General features: G+C 38.8%; 3 protein-coding genes and 1 non-coding gene across 4 annotated transcripts in view; 3 read left to right on the forward strand and 1 right to left on the reverse strand.

Moving 5' to 3' along the window:
• The window catches only part of LOC104728415 (putative F-box/FBD/LRR-repeat protein At1g22000), a 1798-nt gene extending 730 nt beyond the window's left edge, over positions 1-1068 (forward strand). Inside the window, exons 3-4 of the mRNA XM_019231976.1 lie at positions 77-488; positions 776-1068. Coding sequence (XP_019087521.1) covers positions 77-488; positions 776-1068 — 705 coding nt within the window. The remainder of the gene's footprint in view (positions 1-76; positions 489-775) is intronic.
• Positions 11672-13039, reverse strand: LOC104728416. The gene is made up of 2 exons (XM_010447394.2): positions 12559-13039; positions 11672-12372 (listed from the first exon to the last, which is right to left on the reverse strand). Exons 1-2 carry the CDS (start codon positions 13037-13039, stop codon positions 11672-11674), a joined length of 1182 nt encoding a protein of 393 aa, XP_010445696.2.
• TRNAD-AUC lies at positions 17005-17076 on the forward strand. The gene has a single exon. It is a non-coding gene; the product is annotated as a tRNA-Asp (tRNA).
• LOC104728418 lies at positions 22326-22787 on the forward strand. The gene has a single exon (XM_010447396.1). The coding sequence runs from the start codon at positions 22326-22328 to the stop codon at positions 22785-22787; it is 462 nt and encodes a 153-aa protein (XP_010445698.1).

A 23117-nucleotide genomic window follows, 5' to 3' on the forward strand; every position in this document is an offset into this window, starting at 1 on the left:
GTCCGCAGAGCCTATTAGCTTGCCTAAAAGCCTTTATACATGTGATACGCTTGTGTATCTCCGTCTTTCCAACAAGGTTTTTGTAGATGTTCATTCTCCCGTATGCCTCCCATCCCTCAAAGATGAAGATTCTCTAGTTGGGCTCTTATCGAGTTGTCCTATTCTCAATTATTTGCATGTGGAGCGACATGACCCAGACAATGTGACAAAGTTTAGTGTTAAAGTGCCATCTTTAGTGACTTTAACGTATCTGAACCAAACAGAACTCGGTGAAGAAGATGTAGAGGATATTGGAGGGTCTTTGGTCATAGATTCAGCTATTTTAAAGAAATTCGCCAACATAGATTGTTCCACAAACTCATGCTCGATTGAGAACAAGCCTCACCTTGATAATGCAGTTATCTACGTTAATAGTAACCTTGATGACAAATTTATTAGATGTCTTTCCTCAATTAGGTTGTTCGAGATAAGTCTAAGCGTTTGCAACGGTACTTTCAATCTCATTTATTTGTTTATTTTTTACTATTGTGTTCTTGTGCTCACTTCAGGTTCCGTGTTGTCACTAGTGTGTAAAATACGTCCTATATTAAATTGGTTTGAGCCATTAGTGTCTTTGCTTCAAAATTCTCCAGAACTGAAGGTTCTTCTCATCGACCAGGTTTGTTCCTGCACCATGCATTAACAAAAAGGCCGCAAAACATCAAAATTAGCAAACATGTTATCATGTTAATTACATTACTTGATGTTGTTTGCTTCCCAGGGTTTTCTCAAGAAGATTTTCCACTTTCGTTCAAGCAACCGAATGATGTACCTATATGCTTGTCAACCAAACTCGAGATCTTTGGGTGGAAAAAATATGGAGGAACAAGGGAAGAGAAACAAGTATTAAGATACATTCTTGCCAACTCCAAGTGTTTGAAGAGAGTTGGAATCTCTCTGAAACCAAGATGGATGTGGAATGAAAAGAAGATAATGAAGGAGTTAAAATCCATGTATAGGGTTTCAACAACATCTCAGCTTCTCTTCTCTACTCAATTGGAGTTTGTGGCCGACGTTGAGAATAACTGACTAATTAATCTTTTATATATCAAAGATCATATGTGCCATTAGCTAGTCAAGCTATTTTTTCTGGTTATTCAAGGTATCTGAACACTAAGATGATCTTAAGTTCATTGTTTCTTATATCAAGAGATAAAACTCCAATGTCTTTGTTATTTTTTGGGTAAATCTTTTAGTTCTTCAATTTTTTTTTACTACTTTCCTCTTTGGATAAGTTTATTATGGGCTCCTTTTAATTCTAGTCATAAACTTTGAATTGGCTTTGGTATATGATACACATGCATGCATTGTTCTCATGATAATCTGTGCTTAGTTGCATTCTTGGGCTGTTCCCTGAAGCTATTGAAACAGCTTCAACCAAAGACCTATCTATATAATCAGTCATCTTTTCTTCTTCATGATCAAAAACTCGATCCTATCAAAATTAGGAGGATATATGCAAAATAACCTATATTATATTAGTTATCTTCCTATACTTGTGCACTTACTCGGTTACCCCTGAAAGCATGAAGACTTCTGGTGCTACAAGTTTGGTCTGTAGGACTCTGAAAGATTGGTTCGCGCGTTTAAACAACAACGGACATTGGGTGACGTGGCTATACTCTTGGAGATTCTTTGATTGGAGCACAAGATATATGCATATCTACAAAGAAGATTTAGACTTATCCTTATTAGGAAAGTAGGTCATAGGATGGATCCTATATATTGTTTATCGAGGCCAACATGTTTGCTTAGCTGTTTTGAGAATTATCTTAGAGTCTTGAGCGAAAATAAGCTTTTAGGTTCTTTTGGGTTTTTGGGTAGATTAAGAATTGGTCAGTGACAAGCTAATTTAGCTATGTGTAAAACTGATTAAACACTCCTTGTAAGGTTATTTAAGTGATTCTTAATAAAAGAAGAAGTTCTTTTCATTACTGTCTACATCTTGTTTTTACAATTGGTAGCAGAGCGATCAACCAACGAGAGCTTGATACTCGACACAGATTGAGATCTTGAGACAGAGATGGATTGAGTTAATGAATTGATGATGCTTCAGAAGCCTATGATGTTAGATGATAGAGGTTATGGTTGCTGGAAGGTCCGAATGATTCAGTTAATCCGGAATCTAGGAGAGGATGCTTGGACAGCTGTTGAGGAAGGCTGGGAACCTCCTTGTGAGAAAACTGAAGGTGGTGACAAGATCACTAAGCCCAAGGCTCGCTAGACGACAGAAGAGAAGAGCTTGTCAAAGTATAATGCTAGAGCGCTTAATGCTATATTTGGAGCCGTAAACGATGATGAGTTTAATCTTGTTCAAGGGTGTGAGTCAGCTAAAGATGCTTGGGATATTCTGGAGAAGTCACATGAAGGTAACTCAAGTGTCAAACCAACAAGGTTGGATCAGCTTGCTTCTCAATTCGAAGTTTTAAGGATGGATCCAGAAGAAAGTATCTCACAGTTCACTGCTAAGATGAGTGTTATTGCAAATGAGGCGAAGAATCTTGGTAAAACCGACAAGAATACGAAGATGGTGAAAAAATTAATTAGGTGCTTGCCTTCTAAATATGCAGCTCACAAAGCAGTCATGAGTGTCTCTGGAAACACGAATACCATGAAGTTTGCTGATTTAGTTGGTATGCTGAAGTCTGAAGAGATGGAAGTTGCTGAAGAACTGAGAATTCACGGCAAAGGAATTGCTTTCAAGGCAGGCGACACAAGTGATCAGTTGAAAGAAATAAAGGAGATTATGTCCTTGATGGCAAGGAACTTTGGAAAGGCTTTGAAGCGTGTTGAGAAAGGTCAAGGAAGAGAGTCCTCTCGCTGGAACAGAATCGATGTTGATAGACCTAACAATCATTTCAACATGACTGAAAAAGAGAAGGTTGATCATAGAAAAGATGTACAATGTCACGAGTGCAGTGGTTTTGGACACTACAAACCTGAATGTCCATTGACATAGAGGAAGGAGATGAAATGCTTTGAGTGTAAAGGAATTGGTCATTTGAAAACAGAATGTCCAAATTTGCAAAAAGGAAAGAACAAGTCATTTCTGAGCTGTAGCGATTCAGAGTCAGAAAGTGATGAAGAAGAAGGAATGCTTAATCTCTTTGCTTTCAGTGTCAAGAGTGATGATGTATCAGTTGAAAGCTCAGATGATGATGAGGAAGAGTCAATTACAAAAGAAAGCTATTGTGTTCTGTATGACAATTGGGTTCAGTTGTGTAATGAAAATCTGTTTCTTGTCAAGAGAAAACTGAAATTGGAAGCTAAAATCAATATGCTAGAAGAAAAGAAGTCTGAAGTATTGATGGGTGAGGAACTTCCTCCTACTGAAAAGGAGCTGTTTGAGAAGAAACTGCAAAATTTACAAGAAAAGTATGGTTTGGAGAAAGAAAGATCCACAAGGTTAGAAAGGGAGTTGAATGAGAATCACAAAAAAATCAGGATGTTAAACAATGGAGGTCAAAAGCTGGATGAGATTTTATCAATGGGAATTGTAGGATCTCAGCATCGAGGTCTGGGCTACCACAAGGAGGAGACCGTTGAGCTGTTGTCCCGTGATAAATCTGTGAGTTTTGTTAAAAGCAATGCAAATCATGAAATGGAGCAAAACATTCTGGAAAAAGTGGTAAAACAGAAGGTCCCTGTAACACCAACCAGGAACACACAACTTCAATCTAAGCAAAGAGGTTTGACCAAATCACAGCGTGGACGTAGGATCTATGAGTGTTTTCACTGTGGCAAAACAGGGCATATCAGATCTTTCTGTTTCAAGTTTAAGAACAAAATCAAGGAGCTTTGGATGGCTAGAAAATGTTTCATCGATCCTCTTCATTTTTGCCAAGTCTGGGTAGCTAAAAAAGATCTTTACAGTAAGGATTCAGAGAACAATGAAAGAATGTATAATCTAGCAATTCAAGAGACTGAGGAAATCAACCTCTGCTGTAATTTCTCTAGAATAACCTTTGTGGAAAAGACTCTAGAGCACAAGTGGCCTTTACATCAACAAGCAATGAAGGTGGTGATCCTTGGTATTTTGATAGTCGTTGTTCGCGTCACATGACTGGAAATCCAAACATCCTATCAGCTTATGAATAAGTCCTAGGTGGAAAAGTAACCTTCGGTGATGGTGGAAAAGGCTCCATTAGAGGTAGAGGACAACTTGAGGATAATAATCAGCCATCATTGATCAACGTGTACTTTGTTGAGGGGCTTAAAGCAAATTTGATCAGCATAAGTCAATTATGTGATGAAAGTCTGAGAGTGATTTTCACAAAAATCGATTGTCAAGCAGTAGATGAAAACAACAATATTGTGTTGTTTGGGATTAGATCTGGCAACAACTGCTACATGTGGAAACCTTCATCAACATGCTTAGCTGTATCTGTGTTTGAAGTTGAACTCTGGCACAAGAGATTGGGACATATGAATGTGCAGAGTCTGGTTAAGATTGTTAATGGAGGATTGGTCCGAGGGGTTCCTAAACTTTGTGATAAGCTTGATTCAGTGTGTGAAGCATGTAACAAAGGAAAACAAATAAAGGTGAATCATACAAGAGTTCCAGACATAGCTTCAAAAAGGGTGCTTGAATTAATCCATATGGATCTCATGGGGCCAGTACAGGTAGAAAGCATAAATGGGAAGAAGTAATCTTTGTCTTGGGAGATGACTTCTCAAGATATACATGGTAGTAGAAAGCATAACTGGGAAGAAGTAATCTTTGTCTTTGTCCTTGTCTTTGTACAAGTAGAAACGTACGTTTCTTAAGGGAGAAGTCAGAAGCAGTAGAAAGTTTTAAAATACTTGCATTACAACTTCAAGCTGAGAAAGGAAGCATTGTTCAGATCAGAAGTGATCATGGAGGTGAATTTCAGAATGAAGAGTTTGAGAGATTCTGTCACAGACAAGGAATTCGACACCAGTATGCAGCACCCAGAACACCACAACATAATGGGGTTGTAGAACAGAAGAACATGACTCTACAGGAAATGGCTCGAGCTATGCTTCTTGGCAATAATGTTCCTCAAAAATTTTGGGCAGAGGCAGTGAGTACTGCTTGCTATGTCATCAATAGAGTCTATGTTAAACCTGGTACTAAGACCACTCCCTATGAGATTTGGAAAGGAAAAACACCAAACTTAGCCTACTTTCATATTTTTGGCTGTGTGTGTTATATCCTAAATGACAAGGATCATTTGAGGAAGTTTGATTCCAGAAGCGATGAAGGATTGTTCTTGGGTTATGCCACTAACAGTACAACTTATAGAGTCTTTAACAAGAGAACAAGTGATGTAGTATTTTTCTATCAATTAAATTATCAATCCATAATTTACATTAATCAACTCACTAAGAATACACAAAGATACTTAATCTATTCTTAAACAGGAAAATGTTCTTTTGTCACAATCTTAACTAACAAACTGATTCAAAGAAATAAAACAAGACAATTCAAAACAAGCAAAATCAAAGAAACAGAACACAACTAGCAACAAGCTTTAAAAATCAAGATTAAACAAGTGAACCTTGGGCAAGGTTATTGACTTGGGAGATAGCTAACCAATCCTAGATGTCTAAGAAACAAGCAAGAACAATCCTATGGCTAAGAACACTTATGCAAATCAATCCATTTCCATGATAGAGATTCCTATGCTAATCAAGTGATAATCAACAATTTCCAAAAGCAATCACAAGGCAATCATGCATTATAAACAAGTCTAAATACCACTAAGCACCCTAATCATCATTTTCCATTGGCTAGGAATGCAAAGCTCTTGATTAATTTGGTTCAGGAATTTCATCAAACACTTTATGGGCATGGAAATCCTAATATTTAGAATCAAGCTTGATCAAGGCTATCTAGCATTATTAACACTAATCAAGATAGGAAATACATAAATAAAGCCTTAGACATCAAAGATCAATCATCTATCTCCCTAATCTACCTAGCCCAAAGTTCTAAAAGGTCTACTCACTCATGGTTATGATCACACAAAGGTAGAGGTTTGATCTTTGTGAAATCATAATTAGAGATTATAGAATAGGAGATTTGAATAGAAATTGCTATTAAAAACTTAGAAGTATTCAATCATTCAACAAACCAAGAGTAAACAAGCTTAAGAACCCTAAGTGGCTGCTAAACAAGAGATAAATCTCCCCTTAATAGGGTTAGAGTATTTATAGCAAAATAAAAGGGAGCCGGGTCAACCTAGTTCAAACCGGCCCGGATCAAAACTAAAACAAGTGTGGTGATAGTCTCACACGACCATGCTTTGGCTGCTGGTCCTGACCGCTGGTCTCACACGGCCATACTTTGGCCGCTGGTCTTGGCTGCTTGTCTCACACGGCCATACTTTGGCCGCTGGTCTTGGCCGCTGGTCCAAACAATCAGTGCACGTCTACTCTTCACTGGGCCACTGTTTGGCCGCTGCTCCAAACGATCTTCCTCTTACTGAACTCTATCAGCCTGCTCTTGACCGATTGGGATGGCCACTGGTCTTCACTCGACCACCGTTTGGCCGCTGCTCCTGGTTGCTGGTGGTTCTGGTCATGTGCCTCTTCTCCACTTCATTCTTCGATGCTTCTTTGCATCAAAACAAGCCCAAATGCTCTAAATGTGTTGAGATTACTCCAAGAACCTGAAAGATAACACACTAGATGCAAATGCTCCTAAAACAACCTAGGATGACAAGATTATGCAACAAAACTATGCAAAAAAAAGGCTTCAAACCCAACATAAACACAAGATATCAACTCCCCCAAACTTATCTCTTGCTGGTCCTCAAGCAAGAACCAAACAAAAACTGAGAGAGAGAGGTTTGAAAAAGGGATTCAGAACCAAAAAGCATCAACAAAGGATTCAAACCACAGTCCTTAAATGTAATTCAGTGGTGCTAAGATCAATCAAAGTCCTTACAAATATTTTTCTATGCTTTTCACAATACACCACTCTAGTTCACTTTCTATCTATTGGTAAAGACTTGCAATCCTATTGAGCACCTCTTTCACATCCATTAAAGTGTTTGGTGTGATCTTGCAAATGGAAAATGAATCAAGCTCAATTGGTTTAAGGGAAAGGCTTTTTATAAAGTGGTTGGTAATGGTGGTTTTTGGGTGGTTTACTCTCAAACAAAGAGGAATGCTAGATAGTTGTGAAACCAATCTAAGACTGAGAATAATTTAGCCATACAAAGCTTAGCTCTTGATATTCTACCCACCTAGAAGCTTTTCTATCCTTTTTTTCATCTTTCTTATCTTTCTTTCAAACCCAAAAACACAGCCTTATTCAACTTAAACCCTTTTTCTTCTTTACTTATGGTCTTAAACTTTTGAATATCTTTAAGGCTTCACTTTAAACACAAGCTCTCATCATTTTTTCTTTTTTTCTTTTTTAAAACTTCCTTGAACTTCTTTTGATGAACTCCGATTCTCATTAGACTATGCCTTAGCATTCTTTTTTTTATGAAACTTTTCTAGGAGACAACATCTTGACTTTTCTTTCTCTTTTTCTTCTTAAGAGACTTAGAGCTTTTAACCAAACTTAACCTTAGAGATAAATCTTTTCTTTTCTTTTGACCAAATAATTCTTTCCCCTTTTTTTTATTCTCTCTTATTTCCAAACCTTTACCCAAATCAAAATTCTAACCACCTATTTCTTTCAAAACCAGTCCTATTAGCTAGCTCTAAAAGTTCCAAACCTAGCTAAAACAAGAGCCAGTTCTTTGTCATTCTCAATAATCTCAAGATTTCACAACCTATAGCATTATCAACAAAGAGGCCTCACTCAACAAATTATCACAAGGCTTGAAAGAAAAGGTTGGGGTTCAAAGGTATGACAAGAGATTGGGTTAAACAAAATAGAGTGGCAATTAGAGATAGTTAACCCAAATGAAAAATTCCATGAGCTAGCATTCATAGTCCATAAGCAAGATATTTTAAAGATCAAATTAAAGTCCAAATAATATAGAGATGCAGCAATGATCAAGTAAGCTTTACACTAGAAGAAAATGCTTTCAAGTGATACAATGCTTTAAGCTTAGACTCTTCATTTTTTCCCAAAGATTAAACAAGCACCAATGAACTATAAATGAGGGTTGTGGATTCAATCCTAAGACTCTACTTTTACAAGGCAAATTCATCATTATCCCCAATGCAAATGCATACTAAATGCTTCTAGACTCAATCCTAAACACAAGAATGAATATGCAAAGCTAAATGCATTTTTTGGTTTTAAACTTTTTCAATTTTTTTTTTTTATTTTTCTCAAACATAGCTATTAACAAATGCATGACACTAAAAAATAAAAATCAAAACAAAACACAATGTTAGATGGTTAGTCCCTCCCCCAAACTTAATTCACACAGTCTCTGTGTGAGAAAAGCTGGGAAAGAGACGAACAAGACAAAAAATAAAACTCTATGTACAAGGACTTGGAGTGTACCTCTAGTTCATGGAGAAGTTAAGAGAGTAGGAGGAGTTACTAGTGCATGGTGTTGGAGACCTCTCTGCTCTTCTCTTCCTCCTTTGTCTCCTCTCATATGATGAAGCTCTTTGTAGGTCATAGAAACCAATTGCAGTACTAGCTTCACCATGGACTGAGTGTCTCTCCATCTCATCCTCAACCTCATCTGCTTGTTCCTATCTTGAGTCCACAACAACTTCAGGGTTTGGATTTGAGATACTTGCAATGTCAAGTTTTGCCTCCACATGCTTCAATCTCTTTTGAAGACCTTTCATTCCCTTGACTAACTTCTTGATGTTCTTCCCTTGCCATTTAGCCAAACGCTGGAGAAGATGGATGTGGGTGTGTGCTTCTCTAAGAGACTTGTTTGTAGTGGCTTCTTCAAATGGCTGGAAATCATACCTAGCACTACCATAAACTGGGCTGGGAGGAGCTGCTTGAGAAGTGTCCTCTGCTTGTTTTCTCCCCTTCTTTGAAGTTGTTATTGGAATCACTGACCCATCATCCTTAGAGGAGTACAGGAAGTCATCTTTAATCTGGCCGTATATTCCATACCTCATATAAAGGGTTGTGACATCCTTTTGAGGGAGCAGGAGCCTCTTCTTTTGCATGCTTTAGAAAATGTAGCCATAGCAGACATAGAAACCTCTCTCAGTTTGGCCATCCAAATAAGTAGTCTTCTTGAGGTAAACTGGGTCAAGCCTTGCAATGTCATGGTCAAACTCACCAAGCTCAACTCCTTTTGCTTGCAAAATGGGGGTGACAAGTCCACCCATACTTAGAACAGGGATTTTATCTTTTGTTGTCCAAACCCAATCTTGGTAGTGAAGCATTTGATGAAGAAAAACAGCAGCAACACAAGTATTTTCAGCATTGGAGAATGAAGGATTCCTTTCTTCATAGGTTCTTAAGAAAGGTTGCAGCCCTGCTAGAAGACATCCAAGTTCATTGGCTAGAACTCCTCCAGCTTCTCTTCTTGCAAAAGAGTGTGAGAGAGGACCTTGTGAGCATATCTCACTGTAGGATGTTGGATGCCTGAGTTCTTAACTTGACCAGCTATGTATCTTCCCACACCAATATCTTTCCAAAAAGAATCATACTCCTTAGGGTTAGTGTTGTATTCTAGCCTTGTTCCTGGTTGAAAACCATAGATAGCTTCCAACTCTCCAAAAGTCATCTTGTAGTGCTTCCTTTGAACTTTAAACTCAAAATGCCCAAGATCATTATTCTCCTCCACCATCTTATCTTCATAATAAGTCACTGACAAGGATGCAAGGAACTCTCTTGTTGGCTCAACATAGGTGGGAAAAGCCATATTGAAGAACTGTCCTAATCCCAAAGTTGTGAAGATAGTTTGCATGTCTTCAAGGAGGCCAACATTGTGAAGGAATTCATGATCTGGATATCTAGTTAGAGCAAACTTGACCTTCTTAAGGTGCTTCATCAGTTGGGAATAGGTAGGCTTCTTCTTGATTGGTTTAATCTGCTTTTCCTTGGCAGCTGGAGGTGGTGGACTCACTCTCACTCATATCCCTTTCCTCTGAATCATATTCCTCAATCACAAGCTCCTTACTCTTCTTGCTTGCTAGAGATTTTTGTTTACCAAGTGAAGACTTATACTGAGTTGCTTTCTTCTTCTTCTTCTCAACAACCCTTTCTACAACCTCCTTTGCCTTGGTTTGTTTTTCTCCAGGTTTCAAGTTGGTTCTACCCATTGTTCCTATCAAAAATACAAAAACACTTGAAAAATATTAGTAAGGCTCACTAGGAGCCACAACTTGAATCCACAACAAACAAGTGCTAAGAAGTATTTAAGAGATAAATCAAGTGTTAAGAAGTATTTAAGAGACAAATGTGAACCAACTAAGATACAAACTTTACAATCAAACTCAAAATTACTTCTTAAAAATTTAAGAACTCAATAAACCATCAAACATGATCAATTGGTCTCCAAAACTGCTAGTCTCTTCCAGGATGTTTAATTGAACAATAGACAAGGTAAAGAAACAATAAAACTTAAATTTCCTCAAATTTTTTGATTTTAAGTACTCTCAAGAACCCTAAATGCTCATAAATCAAAAATTTCAAGAATAAACACCAAACATAGCAATTCAAGCGAAATTGGAACCAACTAACATCAATATAAAGCTAAACAACCTAAAATCAATGCATAAATAACTGGCTGGTCGATTCTAGCACATATGGGGTTCAAACTTGAATGAGAGAAAAGGAGAGATAGAATGTCTTACCTTGTTGTCGATGAGTAGTGAAACAGAACTAGCAGGTGGGGTTAGAAGTAATTAAAAGAGCTTGCAAAACCGAAACCAACACACCAAAAATCTTTGAAATCGATTGAGAGATGGGAGAGATACAAAGATTTTAGTGTTCTAAGGGTTTTAGGAGCTTGAAATCGACAAAGAGAGGAGAGATAAGAGAGTTTCGGGTTTTAGGAGGCTGAGAGAAGGAATAAACCGGCCAAAATTGATTTGAAAAGTTGAAAATCAAACCGGTTTACTAGGGGTGGACCGAATTAAACCGAGAAGGAGAAGGAGACTTACCTGGATGGACTCCAACGACCGGCCTTTGCCCGATGGTCACAGCCGATGGCCTCACTCAGCGACGGTTTACCCGATGGCCTGGACCGCTGATACACTCGATCAAAATCCCTCAACGCTTCACGCGGCCAATGCTTTACCGATGGTCTTGAACTGATGGCTTCACACGGGCACGGTTTGGACAATGGCCTGGACCGCTGATACACTCGATCAAAATCCCTCAACGCTTCACGCGGCCAATGCTTGACCGATGGTCTTGAATCGATGGCTTCACGCAGGCACGGTTTGGCCGATGGCCTGGACCGCTGATACACTCGATCAAAATCCCTTGTTTCACTCATCACCCTCCAACGGCCACGGTTTGGCCGCGTCTCTTGCCCGCTCATGGTTGCGATCGAAGACCTGCTTAGCACCCATGAGTCTCAATCAGCCAGGCTTCATATGTTCAACACCAAGTTCACACAAGTCTCCCAAGCTTCCTATTGCTCAAAACTCAAAAACACAAAACCTAAAACACACATACTAACAGAAAAGTAGAAGATATTTACATAAGGATACCATGAGAATGCCTCCCAAGTGCGCTTGGTTTACGTCTCTAAGCTTGACGTTACCGCACCGCTTAGGTGTCTTGAGGTTCTGAGAGAGAAACAGTTGTTCCCTCCTCAATGAAGTCATTGGCTAAGTAGTGCTTCAACCTCTGTCCATTAACCACAAACTCTTTTCCAGCCTTGTTCAGCAACACCAAGGCTCCATAAGGTCTAACCTCCTTGATCTTGAATGGTCCTGACCAGCGGGACTTGAGCTTTCCGGGGAATAGCTTCAAGCGGGAATTGAACAGCAACACCAAATCTCCTTCTTTGAAAACCCTTGGAAGAATTCTCTTGTCATGGAATGCTTTTGTCCTCTCCTTGTAGATCTTTGAACTCTCATAAGCTTCAAGGCGGATTTCCTGTAACTCATTCAATTGTACCAAGCGTTTCTCATGAGCATTCTTGATATCAAAGTTAAGAAGCTTGACTGCCCACATTGCCTTATACTCTAACTCAACTGGCAAATGACAAGATTTTCCATAGAGAAGGTTGAATGGAGTGGTTCCAATTGGTATCTTGTAGGCAGTTCTATATGCCCATAGAGCATCATCCAACTTCTTTGCCCAATCTTTCCTTGTGATACCAACTGTTTTCTCAAGAATTGACTTCATTTCCCTGTTTGAAATTTCAACCTGACCACTAGTTTGGGGATGGTAAGGTGTAGCAACTTTATGCTTCACTCCATGTTTCTTAAGAAGACTCTCAAAGACCTTGTTAACAAAGTGTTTTCCTCATTCACGAATGACCACTCTTGGAATACCAAACCTTGGAAAAATGATTGTCTTGAACAACTTCAACACTACCTTTGCATCATTGGTAGGACTAGCTATAGCTTCCACCCATTTAGAGACATAATCAACAGCCACAAGAAGGAAATGGTCTCATGAAGAAGGAAATGGTCTCATGAAGTCAATACCCCATACATCAAACACTTCAACTTCTAAAGTAGGAGTTTGTGGCATTTCATTTCTCCTGCTGATGTTGCCTTTTCTCTGACATGAATCACACTTGGAGATGATCTCTTGAGTGTCCTTGAACATAGTTGGCCACCACAAACCAGCTTGAAGAATCTTTGTGACTGTCTTGAATGTAGCAAAATGACCTCCATAGGCTGCTCCATGACAAATTTCTACTAAACCTTCTATCTCTTCTTTGGAAACACATCTTCTATAAATCTTGTCCTTACAAAGAGTATAGAGGTAAGGTGCATCCCAATAGTAGTTGTTGATGTCCCTGAAGAACTTTTTCCTATCATAACCAACCAGATTTGGTGGCTCTATTCCACAAGCAAGATAGTTAACAAAATCAGCATACCAAGGACCATTCTCTTCCAAACTCATGACCTCTCCAAGCTTTTTCCAAGTCTCATTGGTCTTTTCAAGGAGTTGAATTGCCATTATCTGCTCTTCAGGAAGTGCATCATTGATTGGAATCTCATTCTCAATCCTTAATCTTGATAGATGATCAGCTACTCCATTCTCAATACCCTTCTTGTCTTTAATCTCCAAATCAAACTATTGAAGTAGCAATATCCATCTCAACAGCCTTGGTTTAGCATCCTTCTTTGCTAAAAGATGTCTCAATGATGCATGATCAGTATGAACAACCACTTTTGAACCCACCAAATATGACCTGAACTTTTCAAATGCAAAGACAATAGCAAGGAGCTATTTTTCTGTTGTAGCATACTTGACTTGAGCTTCATCCAAGGTTCTACTTGCATAGTATATAACATGAAGCTTCTTGTCTTTCCTTTGACCAAGCACTGCTCCAATTGCATAGTCACTAGCATCACACATGATTTCAAATGGCAAATTCCAATCTGGAGCTTGAACTATTGGAGCACTAACCAACTCTTCCTCTATCTTCTTGAAAGCTTGAAGACACTCCTCATTAAACTCAAATTCAACTTCCTTACACAACAATCTTATAAGAGGTCTAGCAATCTTTAAGAAGTCTTTAATGAACCTTCTATAGAATCCAGCATGGCCTAAAAAGCTTCTTATCCCCTTGACTGAATTTGGTGGTGCTAGATTGGTCATCACATCAATCTTAGCTCTATCAACTTCAATGCCTTTCTCAGACAACTTCAATGCCTACCAACACAATTCCTTCTTTCACCATGAAGTGACACTTTTCCCAATTCAAGACCAGATTTGTTTCCTCACACCTCTTAAAGACCCTGCACAAATTAGAAAGACAACCAGAAAAAGAGTCTCCATAGACAGAGAAGTCATCCATGAAAACCTCCACAACATCCTCAATTAGATCAGAAAAAATTGACATCATGCATCTTTGGAAAGTAGCTGGAGCATTACACAATCCAAATGACATCCTTCTATAAGCAAAAGTACCATAAGGACATGTGAAAGTAGTTTTTTCCTGATCATTGGGATGTATGGGGATTTGAAAGAAACCAGAATAACCATCAAGAAAGTAATAATGAGTATGACTAGCAAGCCTCTATAAAATTTGATCAATAAATGGTAAAGGAAAGTGATATTTTCTAGATGCAGCATTAAGTCTCCTATAATCAATACACATGCGATGTCCAATTATTGTTCTAGTAGGAATCAACTCATTTTTATCATTCTTAATAACTGTAACTCCTCCTTTATTTGGCACCACATGTACAGGTGAAACCCATGTACTATCTGATATAGGATATATGATGCCAGCATCAAAGAGTTTAAGAATCTCTTTCCTCACCACATCTCTTAAGTTAGGGTTTAACCTTCTTTGTGGTTCAATGGAAGTCATTGATTCATCATCTAAATGAATCCTATGAATGCAAAGAGTTTCATAAATGCCTTTAATATCATCAATTGAATAACCAATAGCTCTCCTATACTTTTTTAATTCACCTAGAAGAGTAACAGTTTCTTGTTCACTAAGTTCTTCATTGATAATGACAGGATAAGTAGAGTTTTTACCTAGAAAAGCATACCTTAGCCCCTTAGGGAGTGGTTTAAGTTCAATCTTGGGTGCTTTAAGCTCACTCCAATCTTCATTTGAGTCTACTTCAACTGAACACACCATTTGCTCTTTCAACTCAAGGAAGCTTCCATCATCACTAGCAGGCTTGTGAGAGTCAAGAATCTTTTCATACCCTTCACTATCTTTCTTTAGTAAACCAAACTCTCCTTGTTTAACTGTCAAGGTGTTTTGGAGCTCATCTTTTATTGCCAATTCCTCCAAAAGCTCATCACCTAAAGCTTCCATCTTCTCAATGTAGAAAATTTGACCATCAATTGTAGGCTTCCTCATCACTTTGTTGATGTCAAAAGTCAGGGCTTCCTTGCCCAAATTCAATTGAATCTTCCCACCTTTCACATCAATCATTGTTCCTGAAGTTCTTAGAAATGGTCTCCCCAAGATGAGTGGATCTTTTGGTTCTTCATCCATTTCAAGCACAACAAAGTCAGTTGGGATCACAAAATGGCCAATCATCACTGGTAGATCTTCAAGCACTCCAACTGGTGTTCTAACTGACCTATCAACAAGAACAAGGGTGATCATACACTTCTTGTAGTGAGTGAAACCTAGTGATGCTTTGGCAACTGAGAGAGGCATCAAGCTCACACTAGACCCCAGATCACATAAACAATGGCTAAAAGATAGAGGTCCCAATGTGCAAGAGTGAGTGAAGCTACCAGGATCTTCAAGATTCTTTGCTACTACCTTGTTTTGAATAATAGCACTGCACTCATGAGTTAAGATAATCATTCCTTGTAGAGCTTTCTTCTTCTCCAAAACTGCATCCTTGAGGAACTTGTTGTATGATGGGTTAACCAAGAATGCATCTATGATAGGCATTGTAATAGTAACATCTTTCATTTGTGCATCAAACATAGCTCTATACTTGTCCACCTGTTGCTTCTTAAACCTACCAGGAAATGGCAATCTCGGTTCATATGGTGGAGGCACAAATAGAGTTTCTTTGGCAACAGGAGAGATAAGGATGTGGTACATTCATTTGTTGTTGAGGTTGGGAATAGCTTTGAGGTTTGGCTTGGTAATTCCCTTGAGGTTTTGGCTGATAGTTGGGTTGGGAAGGAAAACCAGGTGGTTTTTATGGTGGATAACTCTGATCTTGTGGGTTCTCCACATTGGTGCTGCGGTAAGAGAGGTTAGGGTGGTTACGGTAATTGGGATTGAACTTATTATACCCTTGGCCACCTACATAGTTGACCTCTTCCTGTCCTTCAACACAAGCATCCATACCTTCTTGATACCCTTGATAGACATCACTCTCTATAACAAAGTGGACTGGCTTTTGATTGGCAAGAATCATCTTATCCATCTTGTCATTCAATGCTTTGATCTCCTTGCGGTGTTGCTCATTCATATCAGTATAATCCCTTGGAGTTCTATCATAATCCTCCCCATAGTTTCCATCACTTTGAGCAAGATTCTCAACCAGCAACATTCCTTGTGCAGCATTTTGACCCAAGAAGTTCCCATTGCTTGTTGTATCAAGTAGCATTCTATACTAAGGCATAACTCCTATATAGAGTGTACTCAACTGTGACTCCATGGAGAAACCATGATATGGACATTGAGAGATGTACCCCTTGAATCTTTCCCATGCTTCACAAAAACTCTCAATTCCCTTTTGAGCAAAGCTTGATATCTCATTTTTTAACCTTGTTGTTCTCGTAGTGGAGAAGAATTTGAAGAGGAAAGCCTTCTTACATTGATCCCAAGAGGTGATGGTGTTATGAGGTAGATTCTTCTCCCAAATGTGAGCCTTATCACCAAGAGAGAATGGGAAGAGGCGCAGCTTGAAGGCATCTTCAGAGATACCATTGATCTTAACAGTCCCACAAAACCTATCAAATTGGTCCAAGTGATCAAGAGGGTCTTCCATTGCCAAACCATGAAATTTTGATCCTTGCACCATGTTGATAAGACTGGCCTTTATCTCAAAGTGATTGTTCTCAACTGGTGGAGCTCTAATACCAGTTCTATGTCCATTGACATTTGGTGCATCATAGGCTCCAATGAGAGGGGCTTGTCTTGGTATATGGTTTGGAACTCTGTCATCATTGGGCTGGCCATTTCCATTATGACCAGCAGCAGGAGGAGGGTTGTTCTCCATAGCTTGGCGGGCTAATCGGCAGTTCTCTCTTTCAAAACGGTGAATGTCTTCAACAGGTTCAAATAAATTGGCTTGGCCTTGACTTCTCAAGTTCATACACCTTGCAAAAGAGAATTCAAAACACCAAAGCAAACCAAGTAAGTAACAATGTAAAGTAAGTGAATAGGCTCAAGCAAAGTTGAAATCCTAATGGTCAAATTGAATGCAAATGGGCAACACCGCCAAATTGATGTAATAATACATCAAGTTGAAATCCTAATGGTCGTTGTAGTATAGTGGTAAGTATTCCCGCCTATCACGCGGGTGACCCGGGTTCGATCCCCGGCAACAGCGCCAAATTGATGTAGTATTTTTCTATCAATTAAATTATCAATCCACAATTTGCATTAATCAACTCACTAAGAATACACAAAGATGCTTAATCTATTCTTAAACAGGAAAATGTTCTTTTGTCACAATCTTAACTGACAAACTGATTAAAGAAATAAAACAAGACAATTCAAAACAAGCAAAATCAAAGAAACAGAACACAACTAGCAACAAGCTTTAAAAATCAAGATTAAACAAGTGAACCTTGGGCAAGGTTATTGACTTGGGAGATAGCTAACCAATCCTAGATGTCTAAGCAACAAGCAAGAACAATCCTATGGCTAAGAACACTTATGCAAATCAATCCATTTCCATGATAGAGATTCCTATGCTAATCAAGTGATAATCAACAATTTCCAAAGGCAATCACAAGGCAAGCATGCATTATAAACAAGTCTAAATACCACTAAGCACCCTAATCATCAATTTCCATTGGCTAGGAATGCAAAGCTCTTGATTAATTTGGTTCAGGAATTTCATCAAACACCTTATGGGCATGGAAATCCTAATATCTAGAATCAAGCTTGATCAAGGCTATCTAGCATTATTAACACTAATCAAGATAGGAAATACATAAATAAAGCCTTAGACATCAAAGATCAATCATCTATCTCCCTAATCTACCTAGCCCAAAGTTCTAAAAGGTCTACTCACTCATGGTTATGATCACACAAAGGTAGAGGTTTGATCTATGTGAAATCATAATTAGAGATTATAGAATAGGAGATTTGAATAGAAATTGCTATTAAAAACTTAGAAGTACTCAATCATTCAACAAACCAAGAGTAAATAAGCTTAAGAAACCTAAGTGGCTGCTAAACAAGAGATAAATCTCCCCTTAATAGGGTTAGAGTATTTATAGCAAAATAAAAGGGAGCCGGGTCAACCTAGTTCAAACCGGGTCAAACTCGGATCAAAACTAAAACAAGTGTGGTGATAGTCTCACACGGCCATGCTTTGGGCGCTGGTCCTGACCTCTGGTCTCACACGGCCATACTTTGGCCGCTGGTCTCGGCCGCTGGTCTCGGCCGCTGGTCTCGGCCGCTGGTCCAAACAATCAGTGCACGTCTACTCTTCACGCCCAAAGCATGGCTGCTCTTGGCCGCTGCTCCAAACGATCTTCCTCTTACTGAACTCCATCGGCCAGCTCTTGACCGATCTGGATGGTCGATGGTCTTCACTCGGCCACCGTTTGGCCGCTGCTCATGGTCGCTGGTGGTTCTGGTCATGTGCCTCTTCTCCACTTCATTCTTCTATGCTTCTTTGCATCAAAACAAGCCCAAATGCTCCAAATGTGTTGAGATTACTCCAAGAACCTGAAAGATAACACACTAGATGCAAATTCTCCTAAAACAACCTAGGATGACAAGATTATGCAACAAAAATATGCAAAAACAAGGCTTAAAACCCAACAAAAACACAAGATATCAAAAAGAATGGTGGTGGATTTTGTTAATGTGGTATTCGATGATAGGAGTAGACCTGTGCTGGTTCGTATCGAAGATGAAGAACATGAGATCCAACATATGCCAGTTGTAGAACCACATGTTCAGAAGAACACAAAAGAAACTGCATCATGTGACAAAAATGGAAAGGATGAGCAAATTAGAAGTATTAGTTGTTCCAAATCAACTACAAGTGCATAAGAACCACTCCGCAGCTGATGTAATTGGGAACATGGATGAAAGAACTACTCGACATTTTAAACTGAACTTTCAGGAAATGCTTCAACAATCCTGCTTTGTAGCACAAATTGATTTGTTTCAATACTCTTGCTTTGTATCTCAAATTGAGCCAAAGAATATCTTAGCAGCTCTTGATGATGAGTTCTGGTACAATGCATGTCATGAGGAGTTAGAGCAGTTTACAAGACTTGATGTGTGGGATTTAGTTCCAAAGCCTGATCATGTGAATGTTGTTGGCACAAAATGGATCTTTAAGAACAAGATTGACAATGAAGGATATATTGTCCGAAACAAAGCAAGACTCGTTGCTCAGGGATACTCGCAAGTTGAAGGTGTAGACTTAGATGAGACATTTGATCTAGTTGCACGCCTATAGTCCATCCAATTGTTACATGGTATGGCTTGTCTGCTCGACATTCGGCTCTATCAAATGGATGTTAAGAGTGCTTTTCTAAATGGGTTGCTTCAAGAAGAGGTGTATGTTTCACAGCCAAAAGGATTTGAAGATCCACACCATCCTGACTATGTTTACAAACTTAAGAAGGCCCTCTATGGACTCAAGCAGGCCCCTTGGGCATGGTATGAGCGCTTGACCCAGTTTCTACTATAGAAAGGCTTTGTAAGAGGGAGTGTTTATAAAACCCTTTTCATCTATCAAACTTCCTCTACAATATTGATTGTGCAAATCTATGTTGATGATATAGTTTTTGGGAGCACTCAAAAGGAGCTGGTTGATATGTTTGTCAAGAAAATGACTAAGGAGTTTGAAATGAGTATGTGTGGAGAGCTGAGTTACTTTTTAGGACTACAGATTACACAGTCTAATGAAGGCATTTTTATCTCACAGAGTACATATGCCAAACAGCTTGTGAAACGGTTTGAAATGCAGACAAGCAAGCCCAAAACAACTCCTATGAGCACATCGTGTATCTTCACTAGAGATGAAGCCGGTCCAAAAGTGGATGAGATATTATACCGTGGGATGATCGGTAGCTTACTGTATCTTACAACAAGTAAGCCTGATTTGTGCTACAATGTTGGAGTTTATGCTCGATATCAATACAGTCCTCGTCTGTCACACTTAACAATTGTCAAACGAATCATCAAATCTGTTAAAGGTACACTAGATCATGGTTTGTATTACTGATATAATCGTGGCCAGAAAGGAGACAGAAGCTGCAGAGAAACCGGATATCGTGGGAAGGATCACTCGTTCAAGAGCTAAGGAGATGACCAAGGAATCTCATTCACTCATAGCTGACGACTTCATGGTTGTCTTTTTTTGTGCGAGTTTACATCAACCGGACAATGGGGTTTGATGGTGAAGAGTGGTCTTCATCAACTTGACATTGGGAGTGGAATCTCTTACTTGAAAAGGTATGCTCCTTCTTTGTCACTGTATTTTTGTTCTTAGGTTAGGCTTGGCTATGTTTTTGGGTTAACCGTTTGTTGATGTGTTTTTTCTAACAATTGTTTGAAAATTTTCATAAACCGTAACTTGTTCCTTTTATGTCACTGTAAATTTTCATAAACCGTATGAAATTTTTCATAAACCGTTTGTTTGTTTTTTTATCAAAAGAAAGCGATATTAGATTTAAATCTTAATTAAAAAAATAATTTACTGGTTTATTCTCAAAATGATTAAAAATGAAATTAGTCTTGACTTTAAACACACCTTTGATGTGCTTTTGAACACAAAGATTTTCTGAAAAAGTTTTCAGTTGTCTATTCAAAGTGATATACTGAAAAGTATATCTCCTTTGTACAAACCAGTCATTAACTTTAAACAAACCTTCACCTCAATATAAACCTTCAATGTTAACTTTAAACAAACACTAACCTAATCCATTAACCTTTTCTCTACAACACAATCAATGGATTCTCATAAACCTTTTGATAGTGAATCGCAAAATTTCATGGATCTTTTGAATTCTCAAAAAAATTCCAACGCTTCTGCTAATTCCGAACAAACCTCTCACCCTGTCCAATTTAGCTCTCCTTTCTCTACTCAGCCTACTCAATTTTGACCTCCCTTCTCTTCTCAGTCTATCCAATTTAGCCCTCCTTTCTCTTCTCAGTCTATCCACACTAGTCATCTATTCTCTTCTCAACCGGTTAATCTTAGCACCCAATCAGATTCTCAAGACTGTATAGAGGTTACGCAAGATGACCATGAAGAAGATGGAGGTAGAGTAAGTAGGAAGAGGTGGACTACAGAAGAGGATATCCACCTCATAAGCGCTTGGTTAAACACAAGAAAAGATCCTATAGTGAGTAATGAGCAGCGGTTTGGTAGCTTCTGGAAGAGGGTCGCAAACTACCACAAATCAAATGGTGGAGCATCCGGTTCAAACTGTCGAGGGGATAGTCAATGTAAGGCCAGGTGGAACAAAATAAATCATCAAGTTAACAAGTTTGTTGGATGTTACACACAAGCTAGTACTAGAAAGAAGAGTGGAGAATCAGAAGACGATGTGATGACTATGGCGCATGAGATTTATAAGAACGACATTAATAAGCCATTTATTTTAGAGCATTGCTGGAGGGATTTGAAGCATGATCAGAAATGGATGACTGAGGAATGTAGTAACAAGAGGACCAAGCTTGCTTCAGACGGAACATACTCATCGAGTTCAACCAATGATGGAGCTGATGTGAGGCCTCTGGGGGTTAAAGCTGCTAAGAAAAAAGGGAAGAAACCGGAAGTGATTACTGATGTGGAGGATGGTTCGGTAAAAAGGTTAGACCGGATCATAGCAATGAAGGATCAAGAACAAGCAGCTAAAGAGAGACATGCCAAAATGAGATTGCTAGACAGCCTGATTAACACCCGCTGAAGTTATACTTAGGGACAAGCTCCTTGACCAAATGTGTACACACATCTAGGTTTAACTCTTGTTGTGTTGCAACATAATTTTTGAAAATTAAACTTGTTGTGTTTTAGACTTGTGAAACTTGTTTCTTAGATTCACTTGTTGTGTTTTAACTCTTGTGTTACTCACTTTTGTTGTCTTTTTCTTTTTTTTCAGGTTTCGGGTCATCATATGTAGTTGTGTTGGTGTCACAAGAAGGGAAACAACTCTTGATGTGAAGTGAATGGAAGATGTTTGAATGTTAACAAGTTTGAATGTTTTGTTTGTATTTGTGTCGGCTTTTGAATGTTTTGTTTGGTTGTGTGTCGGCTTTTGCCCTTTTGTAACTCTTGTATGTCTTTTGCCCTTTTGTAAGGGTTGTATGGCTTTTGCCCTTTGTAAGGGTTGTATGGCTTTTGCCCTTTGCAAGGACAGTCATGACTTCTCCAGCCCGTGAATGTTTTGTTTGGTTAACCCGTGAATGTTTTGTTTGGTTGTGTGTCTTTTGTAAGTCTATATATTGGACAAAGTTTTCACAACTGCATTTGCTTCTCATCCGTTTCTTCTCTTCTGATTCTTCTCATCTATTTTCTCTTATTTTCATATCGTGTTTTGTTACAAAAAAACATCTTCATTACAAACTCATTTCCATTACAAAATAAACCTTAGTACAAAAATGTCTAATTGGAGTTCTGATGAAAAAATTGATGAAGAAATTGATGAAATGGTAGAGGAGGAAGTTGATGAAATGGTAGAGGAGATCCAATACAACTACTCTCATCCAGAAGTACCAACAGCTCCTATAGTCCGAAGGGTGCACATTAATAGAAACCGCGAAGAAGGCCACACTCGATTATGGAATGATTATTTTAGTGAGAATCCGACTTACATTCAAGATATGTTCCGCCGTCGCAATAGAATGAACAAACCATTGTTCATTCATATTGTTAGTACTATTGAGAATGGAGTCTCATACTTCAGACAAAGACGAGATGCTACTGGACGGCTCGGTCTTTCAGCACTTCAAAAATGCACAGCAGCTATCCGTATGATGGCATACGGATGTGCGGCAGATGCGGTGGATGAATATTTACGACTAGCTGAAACAACCGCTTACAAATGCCTTGAAAATTTGTAGAGGGGGTTATAAATCTTTTTGGAGACGAGTATCTCAGACGACCGACAGCGGAAGACCTCCAACGATTACTGAATATTGGAGAACATCGCGGTTTCCCTGAAATAGTAGGGAGCATAGATTGTATGCATTGGGAGTGGAAGAATTGTCCAACTGCATGGAAAGGACAATATTCACGTGGATCTGGAAAACTGGCAATCATACTAGAGGTTGTGGCATCACAAGATTTATGGATTTGGCACGCATTTTTGGACCACCAGGTACGTTAAATGATATAAATGTTTTGGACCGCTCACCGGTGTTTGATGATATCCTAGAGGGCCGAGCTCTGAG

This window comes from Camelina sativa, chromosome 11, assembly GCF_000633955.1.
Source record: "Camelina sativa cultivar DH55 chromosome 11, Cs, whole genome shotgun sequence".
Lineage (NCBI taxonomy): Eukaryota > Viridiplantae > Streptophyta > Magnoliopsida > Brassicales > Brassicaceae > Camelina > Camelina sativa.

Coding starts and splice junctions, on each gene's coding strand:
- LOC104728416 (XM_010447394.2), bottom strand. CDS start 13,039: ATGGCAATTCAACTCCTTGAAAAGACCAATGAGACTTGGAAAAAGCTT. Junction 12,373..12,558: donor TGAAGTGTTTGATGTATGGG/GTATTGACTTCA, acceptor TTCGTGAATGAG/GAAAACACTTTGTTAACAAG.
- LOC104728418 (XM_010447396.1), top strand. CDS start 22,326: ATGTCTAATTGGAGTTCTGATGAAAAAATTGATGAAGAAATTGATGAA.